At 45.9% G+C, this 20490-nt stretch overlaps 1 protein-coding gene across 5 annotated transcripts in view; it reads left to right on the forward strand.

Annotated features, from left to right (window-relative positions):
* tbc1d32 (TBC1 domain family, member 32) overlaps window positions 1–20490 on the forward strand; it is a 411412-nt gene that overhangs the window by 276919 nt on the left and 114003 nt on the right. For all 5 annotated transcript variants that reach the window (XM_078542168.1, XM_078542171.1, XM_078542172.1 and 2 more), the window contains 2 exons: window positions 5143–5259; window positions 8776–8853. In XM_078542168.1, the coding sequence (XP_078398294.1) occupies window positions 5143–5259; window positions 8776–8853 (195 nt within the window). The remainder of the gene's footprint in view (window positions 1–5142; window positions 5260–8775; window positions 8854–20490) is intronic.

The raw sequence follows: 20490 nt of genomic DNA on the forward strand, positions 1-20490 counted from the left end.
AAAGGCAAGCTCGGAAACACCAGGAACGAATGTCCACTGCACTCCTCAGATTGCAAGGCACGATGGAGGAGACCATCAGCTTTCACTCTGAGGTGATAACACTGGCATTGCAATGCACCGAGGTCAACGCTGGTAGGATGGCCATGGAGACCTTGGCCCAGGATGTCGCTTCTCCATTGCTGCGTGGGCTCGACTCCATCGCTGACGCTATAGTTGGCCCACAACAGTGTGGTCGTGAGATGGGTGTGGGGCAGCTCGGTCTCACTCCAGCTACCCGTTCCCCTCAAGGAGTCAGCCAGGGGCCCTTGGGCACCCACAGGGAGGAGTGTCTGCAGGTACCCACTCTGGACCCATCCACTCAGGTGACTCCGGGAGTGACCAGCCCATCCAAATCCCCTCATCCTGTGACCTCAGCAGCTACGGCTTTACAGGCTGAGGAGAGTGCCACTGCCACACAGCAGGACCTCGAAAGCTTTCTGGGGCCCTCCAAGTCTTGGCCCCCCAGAGGACGCCCTCAAAGTCATCACAAACAGAGCGTCGCAGTCAGCAGGCTGCGTCCACCTCTGCTGTAGATGTCCAGGGAGCACCAAGATTTAGAGGCAGGGTTAGAAAAGTGAAAGAGAATTAGTTGCACAGCCTGTGCACGGGTGTTAATTACTTGTACACACTCTTCACTATTGTCAATAAACTCTCAAGAATGTTTCCCTGCCTATGGCTCCTTGTTCTGATCAGCAGTGTTCTTGCCACTCAGATGTGATAAAGGCAGGCGTCTCACCCCAGGGCCTATCCCCTGTGTTCGGTGCAGCCTTTAGACCAAAGTGATGGTCTGGCCGCACACTCCCTGGAAACATTACAGATGCCTACACCTTGGCAGTGCTTGTCAGTGCTGCCAGAATGTAGTGGACAGGCGCCACAGAGTGTTCTCATTCTCTCGATGTGCTCTCAGCACCTTTCAGGAGGGGCTGGCCCCTAATTCTTCAGCATCTGTGACCACTGATGCTGTGCTGCAGCTCCTGAACAGCTCAGGTGCTGAAGGCGGACACAGCATCAGATGCTTCTAAAGTTTCTTGGCTGCATCACTATGATATGACCCTGATCACGGAGTGCAAGTAAGCTGCCCTCGGCCAGACAAGAGTCAGACATTCTCAGAGGCTATGTGAAGATTTATGGAGTATCCTCACTGCATGTCATCATCATCCTCTTGCAATTGAGTGACTATTAGGGCCTCCACTGCATCTCCATGACAGATGCATTCTCACAGAGGGTATTTGCACTGCCATAAGCCAGACTGCAGTCAAACGTTTGCAAATGCACTGAGAGGATCTATTAGGTCACCTCACTACATGTCGTCATCGTCCTCCACAAATCTAGCAGCTATGAGGGCCTCCCGAGCACGCCTATCTCATCTAGCCAGTTCGAAGGCCTCATGCCCATCAACGTCGCCTCCGAGCACCACCTCACCCTCATTCCCATTGGCGGCGTCCTCATTGGAGGAGACGTGCAGCCCCTCCATCTCCTCCTCAGCCAGCTCATCTCCCTGATGGAGCGCCAGGTTGTAAAGGGTGTAGCAGATGACGACGATGCGTGACACCCTCTGCAGACTGTATTGCAGGGCCCCACCAGACCACTGCAGGCACCAGAACCTCACCTTTAGCATCCCGATGGCCTGCTCCACCAAGTTGCGAGCTGCAGCATGAGCCTCATTACAGCGTCGCTCTGCTGCAGCCTGAGGCTGCCTCATGGGTGTCATCAGCCACGGCCTCTGCGGGTAACCCTTGTCCCCGAGGAGCCATTGCTGCAGCTTCTGTGGACCCTGGGAGACCCCAAGGATCTGTGACTGACTGAGGATGTAGACATCATGCACACTCCCTGGAAACCGTGTGCACACCTGCAGGGTATGTTTCTGGTGATCGCATACCAGCTGCACATTCAGTGAGTGTAATCCCCTGCAGTTGATGTAGTCCACCATGTGCAGCAACAGAGACCTGAGCGCCACATGGGTGCAGTCGATCGCACCCTGCACCGGTGGGAATCCCGAGATCCGGATGAATGCAATGGGCCTTGCGTCCTGACTGTCCCGGTCCCGGACGAAATGCACAAAGTTGTGTGCCCTCATAGATGGCATCCATGACCTCATGGATGTATTTGTGGGCGGTGGCTTGTCATATCCCACAGAGGTCACCTATGGAGCCCTGAAAGGAGCCACTGGCATAGAAATTGAGTGCTGCATTCACTTTCACAGCCACTGGCACTGGATGACATCCATGTCCCCTTGGCGCCAAGACCTGCAGTAAATGGCAGACGTGAGCGACCAGGTCCCTAGACGTGCGCAGCTGCTGGCGACATTGGTTCTTTGTCATCTGCAGGAATGACAGGCAGCGTTTATAGACACTAGGTGTTGCTAGGCGCCGACCAGCCACGACTCGCTGTCGCTCCTGGGAAGCGCGTGCGGGAGCCCCAGCAGCCCTTTCTTCCTGAGCCTGCTGCTCCTGCCTTTGCACGGCCAGGCTCCTCAGCTGCGCTCTCCTCCGTCATCTTCGCTCTCTGTAGGCCATCTGGCGTACAGCTAGATCACCAGGCTCTATGCTTCTGATGTGATCCTCCTGCGGCATGAAAGAGAGGGAGAAACATGGTTAGCATGGGTGAGCTGAGCACCTTTCCTGGCCCTGTGTGACGGCTCGTTAACGCTTCCCGGAGAGTGCTGGCCACTCTTCGGATGGCCATAGATGAGTGCGCTGCATGGCTGCCCAGCCAGTCTGCGACATGGGGGAGACATGCTGAGATTGCAAGGGGCTGTGAGCGCCTCCAGCAGTGAATGCTACGTGGCCAGCGTTGTCAAGGAGATTGTACAGTGTGTACAGTCTAACTGCTCTGCGGTCCAGTAAAGTGGTCGTGGACTCACCATCTGTGCCGGGGTGGTTGGGGGGTGGGGAGTTAAGGTCTGAACGCTTGGTGGCACTTTGGTGCCTCCGCATTACTTGCATGGGCGGGCAGGCTAGGAGCCCGACCCCAATTATATCACTGTGACTGCGCCTGAACTGTCTCAGTTGCAGAAGAATTGTCAGTTCTGCATGGCCACCTCTGTCGCCTACCCAGCCCACCCCCCCAACCTCAATTTCTTGTGCGCGGGATCCAACGCCAGGGCAGCAGTTGCTCCTCCCCCCCCACCCCACCCCCCTGACAACAGCAACAGTCGCATCCATGGCTGGGCAGCAGTTGCCCCTGGACAGCACCACCCGGAAAACAGTTGCCTTCGAGGCAGGACGGCTCTTCACCCAGGCGCCCCAGTGCCCCGAAGCCTGCAAAGCAACAGGCGACCCTGGCGAGCTGTGGAAAATGATGCTGTTCATTCACCTCCATTACCTCGAAGTGAAGGCCGCTAAGTGCACGTCACCTGCTTGCTGTTGTGAAACACATCGCCATGCTGACGTGGACGGACGATCCGGCGAGGTCCAAGAGCCTGGCGGGATGACATTTTAATGATGTGCTGATTTATTACAATGAGTTCCCCGAAGACCGTTGGCGGGAAACGTGACCCGCCATCAGCGGGCTGAGCGGACAATCGTGACCTGTCTTCCCGCCATCGTGGAACTGATCACGCCATATTGCCTGCGCACACTACCTATCATGCCCACTGCCAGCAGGCACAGAAAATTCCACCCAGTGGGTCCGATGCTGATTGGAAGATTTGGGCCATTATCGGAAAAGGAAAAATTTGCAGGGCTACAGGGAAAAGGCCGAGCAGTGGCACTCGGTGAATAGCTCCTTCAGACATGACTGGCCAAATATCGTCTTCCTATGCTGTAACCATTCCATGATTCTATGATGTACTCTTCTGTAAGCAGCCACTAGAAAAGGATGACAACAGCTCAGAGTTCTTTACCTTCGCTTATTTCAACTTGCCTCTCTTTGGAAATACCTTATCTTCCCTGCCATGAAGTAGATCCAAAATGGAAACATATATTCTTTATATAACTGAAGATGCCATTTAAAATCTAAATTCTGGTATTTTCTTATAGCAGTGTAATAGAGAACATACAAATTATGTTCACCTAGAATATACCAGAGATGGGAAATTTAAAATCATCCATTGCTACTTAATAGTGTTCTCCTTTAGTGCACAGCGGTTAGTCCAGCGTGACTGTTGCTTATAAATTAAGCTCTGAATGGAACTGTTTAAACCATCAAGCCAACCATAAAATCAGACAGAATAGCAGACTTTTATGATATTTATGTGATGAGTCATTCTTCCCTGTTTTTATGTAACTTTTAACCTGGAAGTCTTTAATCGCTTGGCCCCAAATCAGTATGGCTGATTTAATCATGTTTAGGAAGTTCATTGCCCTTATGTTGAATGTAAAAAAATTGTATTTCTATAGTCATGGGTCAATTTATTGTGTTCAAAGTCCTCTTAGAACTGACTTGGAAAGAATGCAGAGGCATGTTTGATGAGTGTTCTCAAAAATGCCCCTATGAACTGCTCTGTTTTAAATGGCTCACAAGTTAATATTACCATCAAAAAGTATCATTCACCAATATAAAATTAAATGATGTCAACATACCAAGACATTTAGTTTAGTCTATTAACCTTTTAGACTGATTACATTTGTATCCATCTTGGGTATCAGCTTTGGCACAATGGTAGTCAGAAGGTTATGGGTTCAAATCCTCTAGATATTTGAGCATATAATCGAGGCTCGATGTAGTAGGAAAGGAATTCTACATGGCCAAAGGTGAAACATTAAAAATTAAACCTACCCACTCAGGTAGACAGAAAAAAATCCCATGGCATTATAAGAAGAGCAGGGGAGTTCTTCCAGTTGTCCCAGTCAATATTTATTCCTTAACTAATAGCACCAAAAAACAATTATGTCTTCATTACCCTATTGCTGTTTGTGGGATCGGCAGCTGTCATGTTCCCTGTACTGGAAAATTAACTACAATTCAAAAGTACTTAATTGGCTGTAATGCGCTTTGGAAAATTCTGAGGTTGTGAAAGCTGCTATATAAATGCAATCTTGCTCTTCCTTTGTCTAACTGTCCACTACAAATATTGCCTGAAACCAAATGAATAGTGTGTTTTTTCTATATTTAGATAATAGTATGCCAATGTAAATAATAATTGATCTTACCATTATTTAGATAATGAATTTAACAAGTTGCTGAAAAATTCAGAGAAGCAGACAGACTGGCTGAAGAACTGTAAAAAGCAGTTCTGTAAAATCATGATATCCAAACCTGACATCATCAAGGGAAGCAGTAAGTATGCAGTTCTGGACAACTACAAACATTTTATGATTTTGTGTGGCAACTAGCTTTATTATTCAAGCACAAAATATACACCAACTATCAGCAGTTCTAATGGGAACTTGGCAGTATCATTAGATGTTTAAATTTTATTCTCCTTTTACAACGATGGTTTGGTCAATCCCTTTTGTTGGGAAAATAGTAGTGTTGGTTTCTTTTATAAACTGTAGGTCTGGAAGTATTCTGTCCCTTTTAAAAGAAAATTGTGCGCAGATTAATCAATTTTTAAAAATTGACATTCAAATCCATTTGATTTAAAAGATATTAAACACATTTGAACACAAAACAATGATTTAATGAATACTTTATCCAAGTATTCACTAAAAAATTCACCAGTAAGATGCTCCCTCGCTCCATCTTTGAAGATAATCCAAATTGAATTCAAGATTTTGACATCAATATAAGTCCTACACTAACAATCCTTAGAAATAAATAGTAATTATCAGAGTCCTAAAAGGGCATTGTATTGGATTTGTGAAGCAGTCATCCCGAGGAATTCAATGAATGCTGGGAGGTTCTACTGGGTTGACATGCATCTGTTTTCAAAAAATGAGACAATACAAAGCCAAACAAGTACTGCAGCAGAAAGACCTTTATCACCATTTGAATCGGTCTCAACATGACCACTGAGTTCTACCATGACTCAGCAATGAAGTCAATTTTCTGACTGTATGAAGCTATCCGTACAGTTCAACGACTTAGGAAACCTCCAGCTATAGCACTTCCCTATAAATTTCTCCGGTGAATAGTCGCAAAGTCTTCAGCATTGATTAATGCCAAATGTGGGCTGATTCCCATTGATATGCCATCTTTAATGCTGTCTGGTAGGAAACAATGCTTTGCCTTAGGGGTCAGTGCTGAATTATGACTTACTATTGGTAACCTAGCAGAAAACAAAAGTAGGACCATCCTCTTGGGCTGGCAGTAAGGTCAAATTTACATTGTGCCCATTCATAACAAGCTGAATCCTTCTGTCCACCATCCCTGTATCGCCACCTAATGAGGTGGTGATATTCCATGAATGTGCAAATAGTGTTGACATCTGTCAAGCATATGCAAATACATCTGATCTAGAAATGTATAATCTTGCTCATAACTACTCAGAAAACCTGCCTTTTCGGAGCATGAAAGACTTTTGCAAAATTGCACTACACCTAGTAAGTAAAATAGGTTGTGAGATTTGTGTTAATGCACAATCACTTATCATAATTGGTTCTAAATTAGCAATCTACTTAGAAACTACAAGGATGACTGATGGAAAATTCATAATGGTACAGTAAGAGATGCTTTTCTGGGGTTTGAGCTAAAGCACATTGGAGCATAATTAGGCCTGTGCTACACATTACCTGGGAGTGCTCAGTGGTGAGAGTGGGTAATGAAATAGAAAAGCATATTCCATTTTACAGCACTTAATTAAGAAGAGGGATTAGAATTTCAATTAGAACTGACAGTGAATTATAAAAGGAACTGGAACCTCTTTGAATTAAGAATAAAAGTCAATTTGAATTGGGACAATGGATTTCAGTTTGAATTTGGAAAATAGAATGAATTGGAATTCAAGTTAGATTTGAGAAAAATAATTTAAATTAATAACTTTAACCTGTCAATTTGGTTTTGGAAGTGAGTACAATATTTTACTAAATTGTATAAGTATGGATGTTATCTTTACCAAACACCTGTAGCTTTGTAAAGAAAGATTGGTACACAGAGGAACTTCTGCTAATATAGCTATAATGTATATCCTTGTCCTCTGAGACACTTCCCTTTCTTGCAGAATAAGCCAAGTGTTCTGATATGGCAAACACTTGAAAACAAACACCTGAGTGGCCCTTTCTCAACCATGGCTCAGTTAGCACTTCTGCCACTGATTCAGAAGACTTTGGGTTCAAGTCCCATTCTAGAAACTTAAGCACAAATGTCTACACTGACACTCCAATGCAGTACTGAGGGGAGCGCTGCACAGTTAGAGTTTCTGTCTTTCAGATGAGACATCAAACCGAGGCCTTATTTGCCTTTGCGGGTGCACATAAAAGATCCTATGGCAGTATTTCAAAGAACAGCAGGGCGGTTATCCCCAGCGTCCTGACCAACATTTATCCTCAATCAGCATGACAAATCTAGATTATCTGGTGATTGTCACATTGCTGTTTGTAGGAGCTTTCTATAACAGTGCTACACTTTGAAAGTACTTCATTTATCATAAAGCATTTTGAGATGCCCAGTGGTCATGAAAAGTGGTATATAAATGCAAGTCTTTATTTTAGTGAGGAAATGCTGCACTGTGGAAGGTGCCATCTTTCGAATGAGATGTTAAACCAGGCCCCATTTGCCCCCTCAGCTGGACATAAGAAATCACTATTTTGAAGAAGACTTATCCTCAGTGCCTTGGCTGATAGTTATACCTCAATCAATGACATAAAAATAGATTATTTGGTCATAATCAAATTGCTGTTTGTGTGGGATTGCTGTAAGTACATTGGCTGCCAAGTTTCCTACATGACAGCAGTGAATACATTTCAAAAGTACTTAATAAGCTGTAAAGTGCTTTGAAATGTCCTGAAACTGTGAAAGTCGCGATATAAATCTAAGTCTTTTTCTTTGGCCCTGGTTTCAATATATACATGCAAACAAGCACACAAACTAGGAGCAGGAGTTGGCCCCTCTAGCCTGCTCTGCCATTTGATAAGATAATGGCTGATTTGATTGTGCCATGTTTATCCCCTATAACTGTCTACCCCCATAACCTTTGATTACCTTATTAATCAGGAATCTATCATTCAGCCTTAAAAATGTTCAATGATCCTGCCTCCACTGCTCTCTGGGAATTCAGAATTCCTGACTCTGAATAAGGAAAGGAAAAGATGAAAAGGAAGATGAGAGGCTGGCAAAGCTAGAACCATTGCAACACCAGTTCAACCAAGCTCTACCCCAATACATGCTAGGATAGCCCCTGAATCCCACACCTGAACTTCATTCCCTCCATGGTCATTGCCAACAAAAAACACCTTGATTTTCAGTCTGTAGTGCTACTGACAAACAACAAATCCTACAGATTTTTTGACCAACGTACAGTTCTCCAAATAAAATGGAAATAAAGTGTAAACAAAATGAAACTGAAAATAATTCCCTGTATTTAGTTTGTTCTGGTCACTTTTTGATTCATTTTCTTTCCACGCTGTTTTCATGATTGTTTTATATACTTCTATTTGTTGCATTTTTCAATTGAGCACTTTTCTGGTGCTATCTCTAACAGACTGAATGCTATTGTCTAAATGTCATAAAAATTGCAAAAACCTTATTCACCTTTTTCTTTTCCAACATTAAGTTGATAAAATGCAACTTAGCAAAAATTTCTAAAATTGCTAACAAAAAAAAATGTTCTAGTAGTTGAGCCAGAGGTTTTTTTTTAATAAAGGCAGACCTTATTTTGTTGTCTAGGAATGTCTTTCTTATTTCTTCAAATTTTAGTTCTTGTAGAATTGCTGGAAAAAGTTGTGGGTCATCTCTCTGACAATCCATCAGAGTGTTTCTTCAGACCATATGAAGGTGAGTTGTTTTTAATCTGATGCCCGAGAGATTAAATGCAACATAACGTGACGTTGACACCTGTCTTGCTTTACAAGAATAGTTTGAAATTAAAATGCTAATTGTGCTGATGTAAAACTGATTTTTTTCAAAACCAATTTTATTGCAAATATTATAAATAGGGGTTTCCCAAAATTATTTTCAGGAGTAGTAATTAGGCATTTAACTTGGTGAGTCAAGTTTTAAAACACGGGTCTGGAAAATGCTGCGAGTAATCAAAATCACAGTTCTTGGGTTGATGAGTTTAAGTAATTAGTCAATAGATGACTAAAATATCCTTCACTTTGAGCAGATTCTGATTGCTTTTGGAAAGACTTCTGAAAAATCTTGTTTTCCCAGCTGCTCTTATTATAAATCCGTGGATGAATATTGAAGCAGTTGCACATTTGGAAAAGAGAGCACTCGGTGCCTCTGTGGAGTAATTCCTGAGGAAACATTCTTTCCAAATGCTTTGAGTAATTTTCTACAAAGGAGATTAATTTATAGCAAATACAAAGTGGGCTCATATGTTTCTAAAGCAGTTGTGAACATGGCACTTGTACACTTTGTTGGTCAGAATATAAAATGTTATGAAATGGTTAGAATTCTGAAGCAATTGATTTAATCAAAATCTTTGATACAGCAGTTTATTTTAAATTAAGTGTTTGTTTTTACTTTTCTTATGCAATTTTCCTTACATACTGAAGCAACCTAATAGACCAGTGAGGTATCCCTCATGAGCTCTTCATGATGTTTGTGAGTTGTGTTTCTTTTGTTGAGGTAGTGGCTAAATATCATCAGCATGTTTTCAAAAAAAACCCAAAACTTATGCTCTCCGTTCAGCAAGCGCTCTACCAAGATTATGTGATGTGATCAGTTCAGACCACCTATGGAGCTCTATTAGTAGAGTTGACAATTGAGATTGAGAAGCTAGTAGCATTCACACATGATAGAGATGATACAAGGGGTGGCCTGTTTTCTGTAATTGCACCCAAAGTGAAATGTGATAGCAGCAGTGAATGAGGCAAAATTTGGCGATGGGGCCTTTGCAACCTCTCGACTTCAATCTCCTTCCCTGCTTTCCATCATTACTGCCACTCACTGCTCCTTCACTGCTTGCTGTTCTCAAATGCAGGGGGTGGGGTTGTGGGATAGGGTGCCCTGTCCACCCAGTTACCGGACATCCCTGGAATGCCATGTTGAACATGAGGATATGAGAGTCTGGAGGTCAAGGAATAAAGAGAGAGTGCCTGGCTGAGGTGTGTTCTCTCTTCCCATGTAGACCCCATCAAATTAACCCGTGGGGTTCTTGGACTCTGCCTACAAGGCTGAGCCATAGGTACGTAGTGAGCTTATCTTCCCTTGTAAATCATTGGTGATTCTGCACATGCTGCATAGGACTGGCAATGCTGTACCAGTCCTAACCCAACTGCCATAGGACTCATCTCCAGTTGACCTTAAAGCCAGCAGGAATTTGCTCAAACAACACTGGGATGAGGAGAAGAGAAAAATCAATCACAAACACTCTAATCCAAGAATACAGCCATGTCCTTGGCCACTTTTATCACTTGAACCTTCTCTAAAACAGAGATAATTTCCCTAACCACTTGCTTCTCTTCTTGAGCAGTTACATCTCCTACCCTTCCTCCATCCCACCTACCTTCAGTCTCTGACCTTGGAGTAAAACTCCTAGCTGCCTCACCAGCGCCCTCAAGCTCCCAGCTTCCTCCCCTCTGTTTCACTACTTGCATTGCAACAGTGACTGCACTTCAGAAATGCTTCAGTGGCTGTGAAGCACTTTGGGATAACTGGTGGCTGTGAAAGGTACTCTAAATGCAAGTCAGTCTGCCTTTCTGTCACCCCAATTCCCTTCTCTGCACTTTTGATGCACTCATTCCAATCAGTTTACAAATAATCTCCTAATTTAGCACTCCCAGCAGATCTCGGTACAAACTCAATTCTAAGGGCTACAAGCTTGAGCAGACATGATTCACAAGGCTGGGCCATTCATTGCCAGATCTGCCTTAGCCATTTCAAATAATATTGAATGTCTCTCTTTACAACCAAAACCTTCCACTAACATGGATTCATCTAGGAGGAAAAGGATAATTACAAACTCCTTCATCACAGATTATATTCTGTGAGACTGATGTGAAGAGCTCATGAAAAGCTATTCTCCAAAATTGAGGCTATCTGCTTCACTGCCTCTATTTCTTCCAACCTCGTAGCTCCTGCCACCAATTCTGTAATATCATGTAGCTTCTCCTTCTGTACTCAGTGGATTACTTTTTTCAAGATTCATCTCAATGGGCTGAATTTTGCGTTTGTCGGGCGGGTGGGCCCGACTGAATCGGCAGTGGGCAGGGAGCTGATCCCCGTTGCCGAAAAGGGCCGCGCCGCCATTTTGCACAGGCAGGGCAATTAAGGCTGGCCCAGCGCGTTTCAGACTCCCGTGTTCAGCAGGAAAATTAAATCAGCGGCGGGCCGATGGGGAACCAGCAGTCTGTATAAAGAACGGCCAGGCAGCCTCCTTTAGACTCTTGACCATGGCCAGCGACTGGGCACCTCAAGAGGTGAGGACAGAGGAGGAAGAGAGGGGCAGGCTGCACGGTAGGCCAGTGGGGGGCCACTGTGCCCCTCGGTCCTCCAATGCCTGCCTTGCTGTCCTCCTGGAAGAGGTGTCAAATCGTTGGGAGGTGTTGTTTCCGGAGGATGGGAAGAGGAGGACCCCCCACGTGATCAGGCAGGGGTGGCAGGAGGTGGCGGAGGCTGCTAGCTCTCAAGATGCTGTGCGGCGCACAGGAACACAGTGCCGCAGGCGCTTCAATGATTTGTTGCGCTCTGGAAGGGTGAGTACCATGTCAGCCTTGGCCATTTTACCCAGAAGGTAGCCTTAGCCTTTGAGGCCCCCCCAAACACGTCTTAGTGTCGTTACTGCATTGGGCACTTGGCGCATGCTGGGTGGGCAAACAGATAGTGACCATGCTGACATCAACCTTAGTGGTTGAGGAGAAGATGGGTTCTCCCCGCAGCATATGTTGGTGTTTGTTGCATTTGAGTAGTCTGGGGGCAACCTGCAGGGGAGGCAGCTAGACACATACTCAGTACTCCAACACATGTCTTATTGATGGTGATGAGATGGAGCCTCAAGGTGTCGGGGCCAAGAGCCATCTGCTGGCCTCGGCGCCACACCTAGTTGCGCCTCCTTGCCATGGGCGCTAAGACCTGTGTGTTCTTCAAAATGATGGATGCCAAATGTGTCCAAGGTGGCCGTTGGGGGAGGGGGTTGGGAACAGCCGTACTATCTTCTGGTGACTGATCACCAGTCATGTGGACAGGAGCCGCTGGAGGCCTCAGATGGGCCACTGTGGTTGGGGTGCGGTGTGTGCGTGCAGAGTACATGAGCGATCAGCCCCAATAAATGCTCTTCTCTGTTCTGCAGGCAAAAACTGAAAACAATAGCCAGGAGCGACTGGTGGTGGGCACGCCGTGCTGCAGCACCTCACCACTTATGAAGAGCAGGCCATGGAGCTGGGGAGGAGGCAGGCGGCCAGGTCGGCAGGTGTCGTAGAGGCTGGGGTGCAGCAGCCAGGTATTTGAGGGCCACAGTCCCATCCTTCTGTCTCCCCACCATCCAAAGCACTGATGATCGCTGCAATCATTAATGCAGCAACACTGCTCATTCACAGACTGATTACAGTCAGATGTGTGGGTCATACACAAAGGTCCATCGGCCCCTTGAGGATACGTGTCTCTAGCACCTTCCAAAGTCGCCTTATCCCATTTGTGACCACTATCCCCATGGCCTAACATGCCATGGCATCGCTGCTGCACATCCAAAGGCTTGTATCATCTTAGGAGGGTTTGTACCTCCACCACCCTTTCAGCCAGTGCGTCCCACATTACTCTGTCCAAAAGGTGCTCAGCACCTCACCTATCAACCTCATGGCACACAACTTAAATAAATGCCACCACGTTAGTCATCCCTGCGTCAAGGGGAAATGTTGTCTTCTGTTCACCTGTTCTATGCCCCTCATAACGGTATGAAGGTCAATAATGTGACCTGTCAATCTCCTGTACACCACGGGAAATGTCGCAAGTGTTTGCAATGTTTCCTCATCACTCCAACTCTCCAGGCCAGCATGCATCCAGGTCAGGAACCCCTGCACTCTCCCCACTCCAATGCCATCCCTCCCATGAAGCGCAGGTCACAACTGGACGCAGAAGTGTAGATGTGGCCTCGACAGCATTTTCTGCACTTGCAACATGACCTCCCTTTTCCTACATTCTATTCCTCGGCTAATGAAGGCAAGTCTGGCTTCGACTTTGTTAAACGCCTTATGTTCCTGTTCTGCTACCTTAACGGGTCTGTCCAGCAAGGTCCTTGTAATCGTCGTGACTTTCCACGATCCTATCATTACTCATGTATTCCCGTACCTTGCTTGTCTTGCCCAAGTGCTTAACTGAACACTTATCCTCATAACATTCCATGTGGCATTCCTTAGGCCATCTGACCAGCCTGTCTACATGCGCGTGTAATGCTTGGGCCTCCTCTTGACTATTTTCCACCCCGCCAATGTTCGTCTCCTTAGGCTCTTGAAGGGTGAACGACTTATGAGGCTGGGGGGGAAATGGATGAAAGGTGTTACTGACTGAATGCTAACTGATGCACTGTCCTTGTTGTTAATTTCAGCATCACCAACACATAGCCACCACCAACAAATCCAGAGCCCCCCTCCACACCTGAGGGCCAACACTTGCAACTTACGTCACATCCTTTCAGCGAGCCAGGCACCAGCGCAGCGACAAACACTTCGGTGGGAATTATGACGTCGGCTAGTGTCCCGGGGCACAGTGGAGAGGGCACTTCACAGTCGCTGCAGGAGATGGCACGGACAGAGAGTGCCGATGGCGCCAGCAGCCGGAGGGCTGCAGGGGACCAAGCACATGCTGAGTCCGGCAGTGATGATGTGCCTCTGGAGATGCCAGCCATGCAGCAGCTGCAGGACAAGCGGCAGGGTGCGCGGGAGCACCTGGCAGGGTTGCATGCAGGTGTGCTTCTCTTGGTCTCTGTGGTGGAGGAATCCAGGCAGAGTGTCAGTGATGGCATGAACCTCAGGACAGAGCTTCAGGCTTTCTCCATTGAGAGATTGGCGACTCTCATGGAGAGGGGCTTCCAGTGGATTGAGAATCTTCTGATTGGGTTACGCTCTGACCTGCAAGCCCTCACAGCGCTAATGGCCACAGGTGGTCATTCGCAATGTGGGAGTTGTTCTGGTCACCAAGTGTCGCCGCGCAGTGCCCATCCATCTGCGGTCCAATGTGACCTCACGTCGGCGCTGCAGCTGCCTGTCGTCGCTGCGAGCTCCTCTCAGGGCGCTCTAGATGAGGGCAGCAGCTCCTCCGCCCCTCTGCCAGCGACTGTTGCATCCGTTGAGGCTGCAACAACTGGGGAGGTGCCAGTTCTGGAACTGGCCATTCCTTCCCAGGCGGGGCCAGCACAGGCTCCACAGGCCAGAGGACGGCCGCCAAGGTCATCGAGGCCAACAGGACAGCAGAGTCAGCAGGCTGTCTCACAAGCCACTCTGAGCGATGGGGCGGCACCTAGACGTAGCACCCGAAAACATAAGCATAAGGCACGTTAGGCACTCCATGGGTTTGTCACTGGTGATTTTGTGTTGGCCCTCAATTAGGGAATATATCATTATCTGAGCGACGTTTGTGCTTTATTCTGGTGGCAATAAAGTCCACTTTTCTGACCATGGCTGAGGGTGTTTCCTTTGTGCTGCATTTGTATGTTTCACAGACATTATCATGAGTGTTTGAGTGGTCATTGATGTTTCTGTACTAAGCCCTTAGTTGCAGCTGATGAGGTGGAAGACGTAGCACCTAAGTGCCATGTGTGGAAGTCCCATGCAATGCTGGTCCTGCAGATCCATGTGTGTGGAGCTAGCTGAAGGTTTGTTGAATTGAAGTGTCTCGGATGTCCCTGCCTCCTTGGTGTAGTACCGCATCGGCATGCTGCCCCTCATCATCACCCTATGCTTCCTCTTCTTCTGAGCCACTGCTGGATTCATCATGTGCAACCTCATCCAGTGCGTCAAGGTCTTCATCGTCAACTGCGTCCCCCCTTTCCAGTGGAAGATTGTGCAGAGCGCAGCATGCTACCACTATCAGAGAGATGCGATCTGGGCGGTACTGGCGTGAGCCCCTGAGCGGTCCAGGCAACGGAAGCGCATCTTGAGAAGACCGATAGCTCTCTCCACCATAGCCCTTGTGGTACCGTGGCTCCTATTGTAGCACTCCTCAGCTTCTGTTCTTGGATGGCGGAGAGGCGTCATGAGCCACCTTCTGAGGGGGATAGCCCTTATCACCCAGCAGCCAATCATCCAACCGAGCCGGAGCACTGAAGAGCCCCTGCACAGAGGAGTGTCTGAGGATGTAGGCGTCGTGGGAGCTGCCTGGGTACCCTGCACAAACTTACAGAATCTGCATCCTGTGATCACACATTATCTGCACGTTCATGGGGTGGAAGCTCTTCCTGTTGACAAAGGCACCGGGCTCACCCGCTGGCGCTTTTATTGCCACATGTGTACCGTCTATTGCACCCTGGACGCAGGGGAAGCTAGCAATGGCCACAAAGCCTCTGACTCGTTGTGCCTGACTTGCCTGGTCGCAGCAGAAGTGGATGAAGGTCAATGCCCGCCTGAACAGAGCGCCTGTAACCTGCTTGACACAAGTGTGGACAGCTGATTGGGAGACACCGCAAAGATCACCCACCGAGCCCTGGAAGGAGCCAGATGCATAGAAGTGGAGGGCAACTGCGACCTTGAGAGCCGCTGGCATGGGGTGTCCACCCACACAGTTAGGGGAGTTCTCAGGGCCAATCATCTGACAGATATAGTTCACTGTCCCCCTTGACAGTCGGAGCCCCCTTCGGCACTGCACCTCAGTCATAATGAGGTGGCTGCTTTGCCCCCTGTATACCCTGGCAGCAGGAAAGTGGCGTCTTCTGCAGCCCCTTCCACCTTGGACAACCTCTTGGCCCTGCACCCCTTGTGCCTGTGCCAGACCTCCACTCCTGGCCTCCTCCTTATTCTATCCCTCCCTTCCTCCTCAGAGAAGCTGCCTCCAGTGGAGATGTCAGAACGCATACCCAGGCTAAATGGAGGCCTCCGGAAAGCTGCCCGATAAAGATTACTGTCTGCAGACTGAAGAGCTGAAGCTTCAAAGTACAGAGAAAGCTATTGGAAATCGATCTGAACTGCTAACAATCACACAGGCAAGTTTAAAACACTTTCTGCATTAAATACTTCAGATAAAACATTAGCAACCTGAGCCCACATATCCTGCCCGTGGATAAGGTTTGTTAAAAAATCAGTTACCCGCCTGCCAGTTGGGCCCATGTGCAGAGCCGAAGATCGCACGGGCTCCCCAAAATCGGCTTCAATTGCCGAGTTAAGGGCCTTAACAAGGCCTTTAATTAATGGTGGGCGCGCGTATCGCGCTTCATAGCGTGCCCGCCCACCTAAATATCGCGATGCCGTGCGCTGACGTCGGGACACTCACCCGACGTCAGCGTGCGACATTTTAAGCGCTGACGTGCGGGCTCCGCCACCCGCACGTCAGCCAAAAAATTCTGCTCAATGTCTTTGTGAGCTTAGCTGTGAGGAACTAAGTTATGCAGGTCGACAGGATCAGGATTCTGTTGAGTTATCAGCATGGGCACTACAATTAGCCCAAGCTACCCTGGGGAGGGGAAATTGGAAAAACCACTGCTGATTGCTTTCCCCAACTCCTGCAGGATGTAGCATCTTTGTCTCCTGCTACCACACAGCTTGCTGACCCTCATTGTCGAAGCTCATAGATGAAAAGTGGTCACTTGCACAAAGAATCAGAAGCAGCTGGTGCACTGCAGAAGTTTAATACAGCAAGGAGTCGGTGCCATTGCAAGGTGGGGAAGGACACTAACAGATTTCATTTCCATCACAATGCAACACTGATGATGACTTTTTCAAATTTGTCAAATTGGTCACAAAAGAACATGAATAATGGCCTTCATTTGGATGAAATATTCAACCATGAAAAGGCCTAGGAGCAATGCAAGTTTTGTTATATAAATCCTGATGTTACTGAATAAATACTTATTTTGCACTTACAGGGGAAATACACTTTCACAATGTGTGCTGAAGTTATAAAAAGTTGTGAGAATGAGCGATTACAGTCTTTATAGAATCACTTGAAGTGTCTCGAACAGCAAAAATTAGTTTTACTCTGTTCATTGTTGTACTATGTATACCTCAGTAAGGTTTTGATCATGGAGAAATATGAAAGTGAAACAATTGACAGCATTCTTGCCATTGATTCAGAAGGCTGTGCATTCAAGTTCCATTCCATGGACTTGAGCAGAATAATCTAAGATGACACTGCAGTGCAGTACTGAGGGAGTGCTGCATTGTCAGAAGTGCCATCTCTCAGACGAGACATTAAAGTGAGACCCTATCTGCCCTTTCAAGTGGACTTAAGCGATCCCTTGACACTATTCCAAAGGAAAGCAGGGGATGGGGTGGGGAGGGAGGTGGTTATCCAGTGTCCAAGCCAATATTTATCCTTCAATCAACAGCACAAAACAATTACTTAATCATTAACACACTGCAGTTTGTGGGACCTCGCTGTGTTCAAATTAGCAGCTGCATTTCCTAGATCATGACAGTAACTACATGTCAAAAGTATTCCATTGACGTTGTTGTTAAAGGGTATATGTCAATTCAAATGTTATTTTCAAATTATCAAGTGTTTTGTATCATACAATAACAAAGTCAAAAAGATCAAGTTCACCTTTACATGATGTAATTGCCCAGCCAATTGACATCTGAGCTATCATTTCTATTGATGTACGCAAAAATTGGACCTAGTATTGTACAGTAGAATGGTGCAGCACAGAAGGAAACAATGGCTGTTCCACAGAAGGTGGATCATGGCTATTCCAGCCCTTTGATAGAACAATCAATGATTGGTTCAGTTTTCACTGCCTTGACATTGTAGAGGGAATAGATATCAGTATCAGCAGCTTCTGGTTCAATTATATTGTGCACTTCTATCATCTTGGTCTGCTGTTTGATTGGCTGTCTTGATTTCGCCCTGCATTGCTTTATAAAATGCCCTTTTTGTGACAGTAGTGGCATTCTGCCTCTTTAAATCTGCAGGTTTCTGGTACAAAGTTACCCCCACATTGGTAATAAATTATTTTCTGAATCGCTGGTGAAATGCTTCTAGTATTCCTTTTTGTTTTTCGAGTGGTAGAGACTGTTTCCCGCTTTACGGTTGTCTCCCTGGTTTTCGCGCCACGCCTGGCAGTAGGCTGCCGCTCCAACTGAAGAACAGCACCATGTTGCGCACTCTGCAAAGCCTGCGAGTCCCTCTTAGCACACTCCATTGCTAGCGCTATTTCTATGGTGTGCTTCAGATCAATATTAACTTCTGCAAGTAAATGGTGCTGAATAGCGTTGTCATGTACGGCGCAAACCAAATGATCTCACAACATGTAATGGAGAGTATCTCCGAAGTCACAGTGCTAAGTCAACTGTTTTAACTTTGCGATATACGTTGCAATTGACTCACCTGGGCCCTTACTCTAGAGTTGAACTTGAATCTTTGTATAATCACTGATGGCTTATGCTGAAAATGTGTCTTCACAATGTCTACTAGCTTGTTAAAAGATTTGGAATTGGGTGCGTTCGGAGCCATCAGACTACGGATGAGGTTATATATCTTGCTCCCGCAGACACTTAGAAGAATTGCTTTCTGCTTTTCTTCCACTGTTATTTCATTTGTCACAAAATAGAAGCCTAGGCGCTCTATCTACTGGCTCCGGTCTTCCATTGATGAGTCATACGGGTCGATCTGCCAACGAGTGGCATGACTGGCGAGTATATTTTTCTTCCTTCCCTTAAAAATTGATATACTCACACTCAGGAGGTAAGGTGCAGTGTTGGAGCTGTTTATTCTCGTCGCCAGTTGTAATAAACTTGGTGTACTGGACAGGTTTCTTGTTAGAACAGCAAAATCAGAGCTCATGAAGAAGCTACATGCTTGAACCAGGTCCACGACCAGAAAGCTCTGCCCCTAATATTACCAGCGCTTAGGGCTGATTTGTCTGTACAGTCACATGATTCCCAAAACGGTATGTAACTTTTACTTACAATCACTACATTATTGAATCTGTTTCCATCAGCCAGGAAGTGCATTCCAGATCACAATAACTCAATGTAAAAAAAAAATTTCCTCATAGTGCATCCGGTTCTTCTGCCAATCACCTTAGATCTTTGTCCTCTGTTTACCTACCCGTCTGCCACAGCAAACATTTTCCCCTTGTTTACTTCTTCAAAATCATTCATAATTTTAAACACCTTGTACCGTTTCTTTCTTAACCTTCTCTTCTGTAAGGAGAACAACAACGCTTCTCCAGTCTTTCCACATTATTGAAATCCTTCAACCCTGAAACTATTCCAGTAAATCTCTTCTGCACCCTCTCCAAGACCTTAACATCCCTCCTAAAGTGAGACAGGCTTAATTAATAACCTTGTAATGGAGCCTTTGCGGAAGAGGGATTGTAATACAATGGAATTTTATATTGAGTTCGAGAGTGATTTAGTTAAATCTGAAACTAGAGTCTTAAATTTGAAGAAGATAAACTATGCAATTATGAGGGATAAGCTGGTGAGGATTGATTAGGAAACCAGATTAAAATATATGACGGTAGATAAGCAAAGGTAAACATTTAACGAATTAATTCATAATTTGTAACAAATATACATTCCTTGAGGAATAAAAAAACCATGGGCAAAGTGGTTCAACTGTGGCTAATAAGTGGAGTTGAAGATAGTATTAGGCTAAAGAACATAAGCATATTCAAGACGGAGATCGATAGATTTTTGGGCACTAGGGATCAAAGGATACAGGGATTGTGCAGGGCATTTGAGTTGAGCTAGAAGATCAGCCATGATGTTAATGGCCTAACTATGCTCCTATTGTTGTTCTTTACTTATTAATTTTGTACCATGAACCTCGACAATTTGTAAACAGATTAGTGGTTAGATTGTGTAGAACAGAGCATACATGCAAATTCATGGAAGGCAAACCTTTTCAAGCATTATTTAGAAATGAATTCTGAAATTTAGATAACCTTGTTAATAAATATGCTGTTCTTTCACTGCTTGAACCTAGCTCAGAATGATGGGATTTATACTGCTATCTCACTTTATTGACATCAAAAATTCACCTCCAAAATAAATTCTGTGGGTAATAATAAATAAAAACAGAAAATTCTGGAAAAACTCTGCAGGCCTGGCACCATCTGTGTTCAAGTCCATATTCTGGGGGTGGCGGACATGATGTGTTTCAACATTAGATTCCTTTATTGCTGTTAAGGACCTGTGTCACTAAAAGCAAAGTGAACTTCCCTTTATTGTTGGATTTTTGTTCATGAAGGCAAAATGACCTTTTTAAAAGTAGCAGCTGCATGTGGCTTTGATATGGATGTTTGAATGTATGTTCTTTGATCTACGAGGCAAGACATAAAAACATAATGAAAAGAAAAGACTGGCTTCCCTCTAAGAA

The sequence above is a fragment of the Cetorhinus maximus genome, chromosome 5 (assembly GCF_964194155.1).
Source record: "Cetorhinus maximus chromosome 5, sCetMax3.hap1.1, whole genome shotgun sequence".
NCBI lineage: Eukaryota > Metazoa > Chordata > Chondrichthyes > Lamniformes > Cetorhinidae > Cetorhinus > Cetorhinus maximus.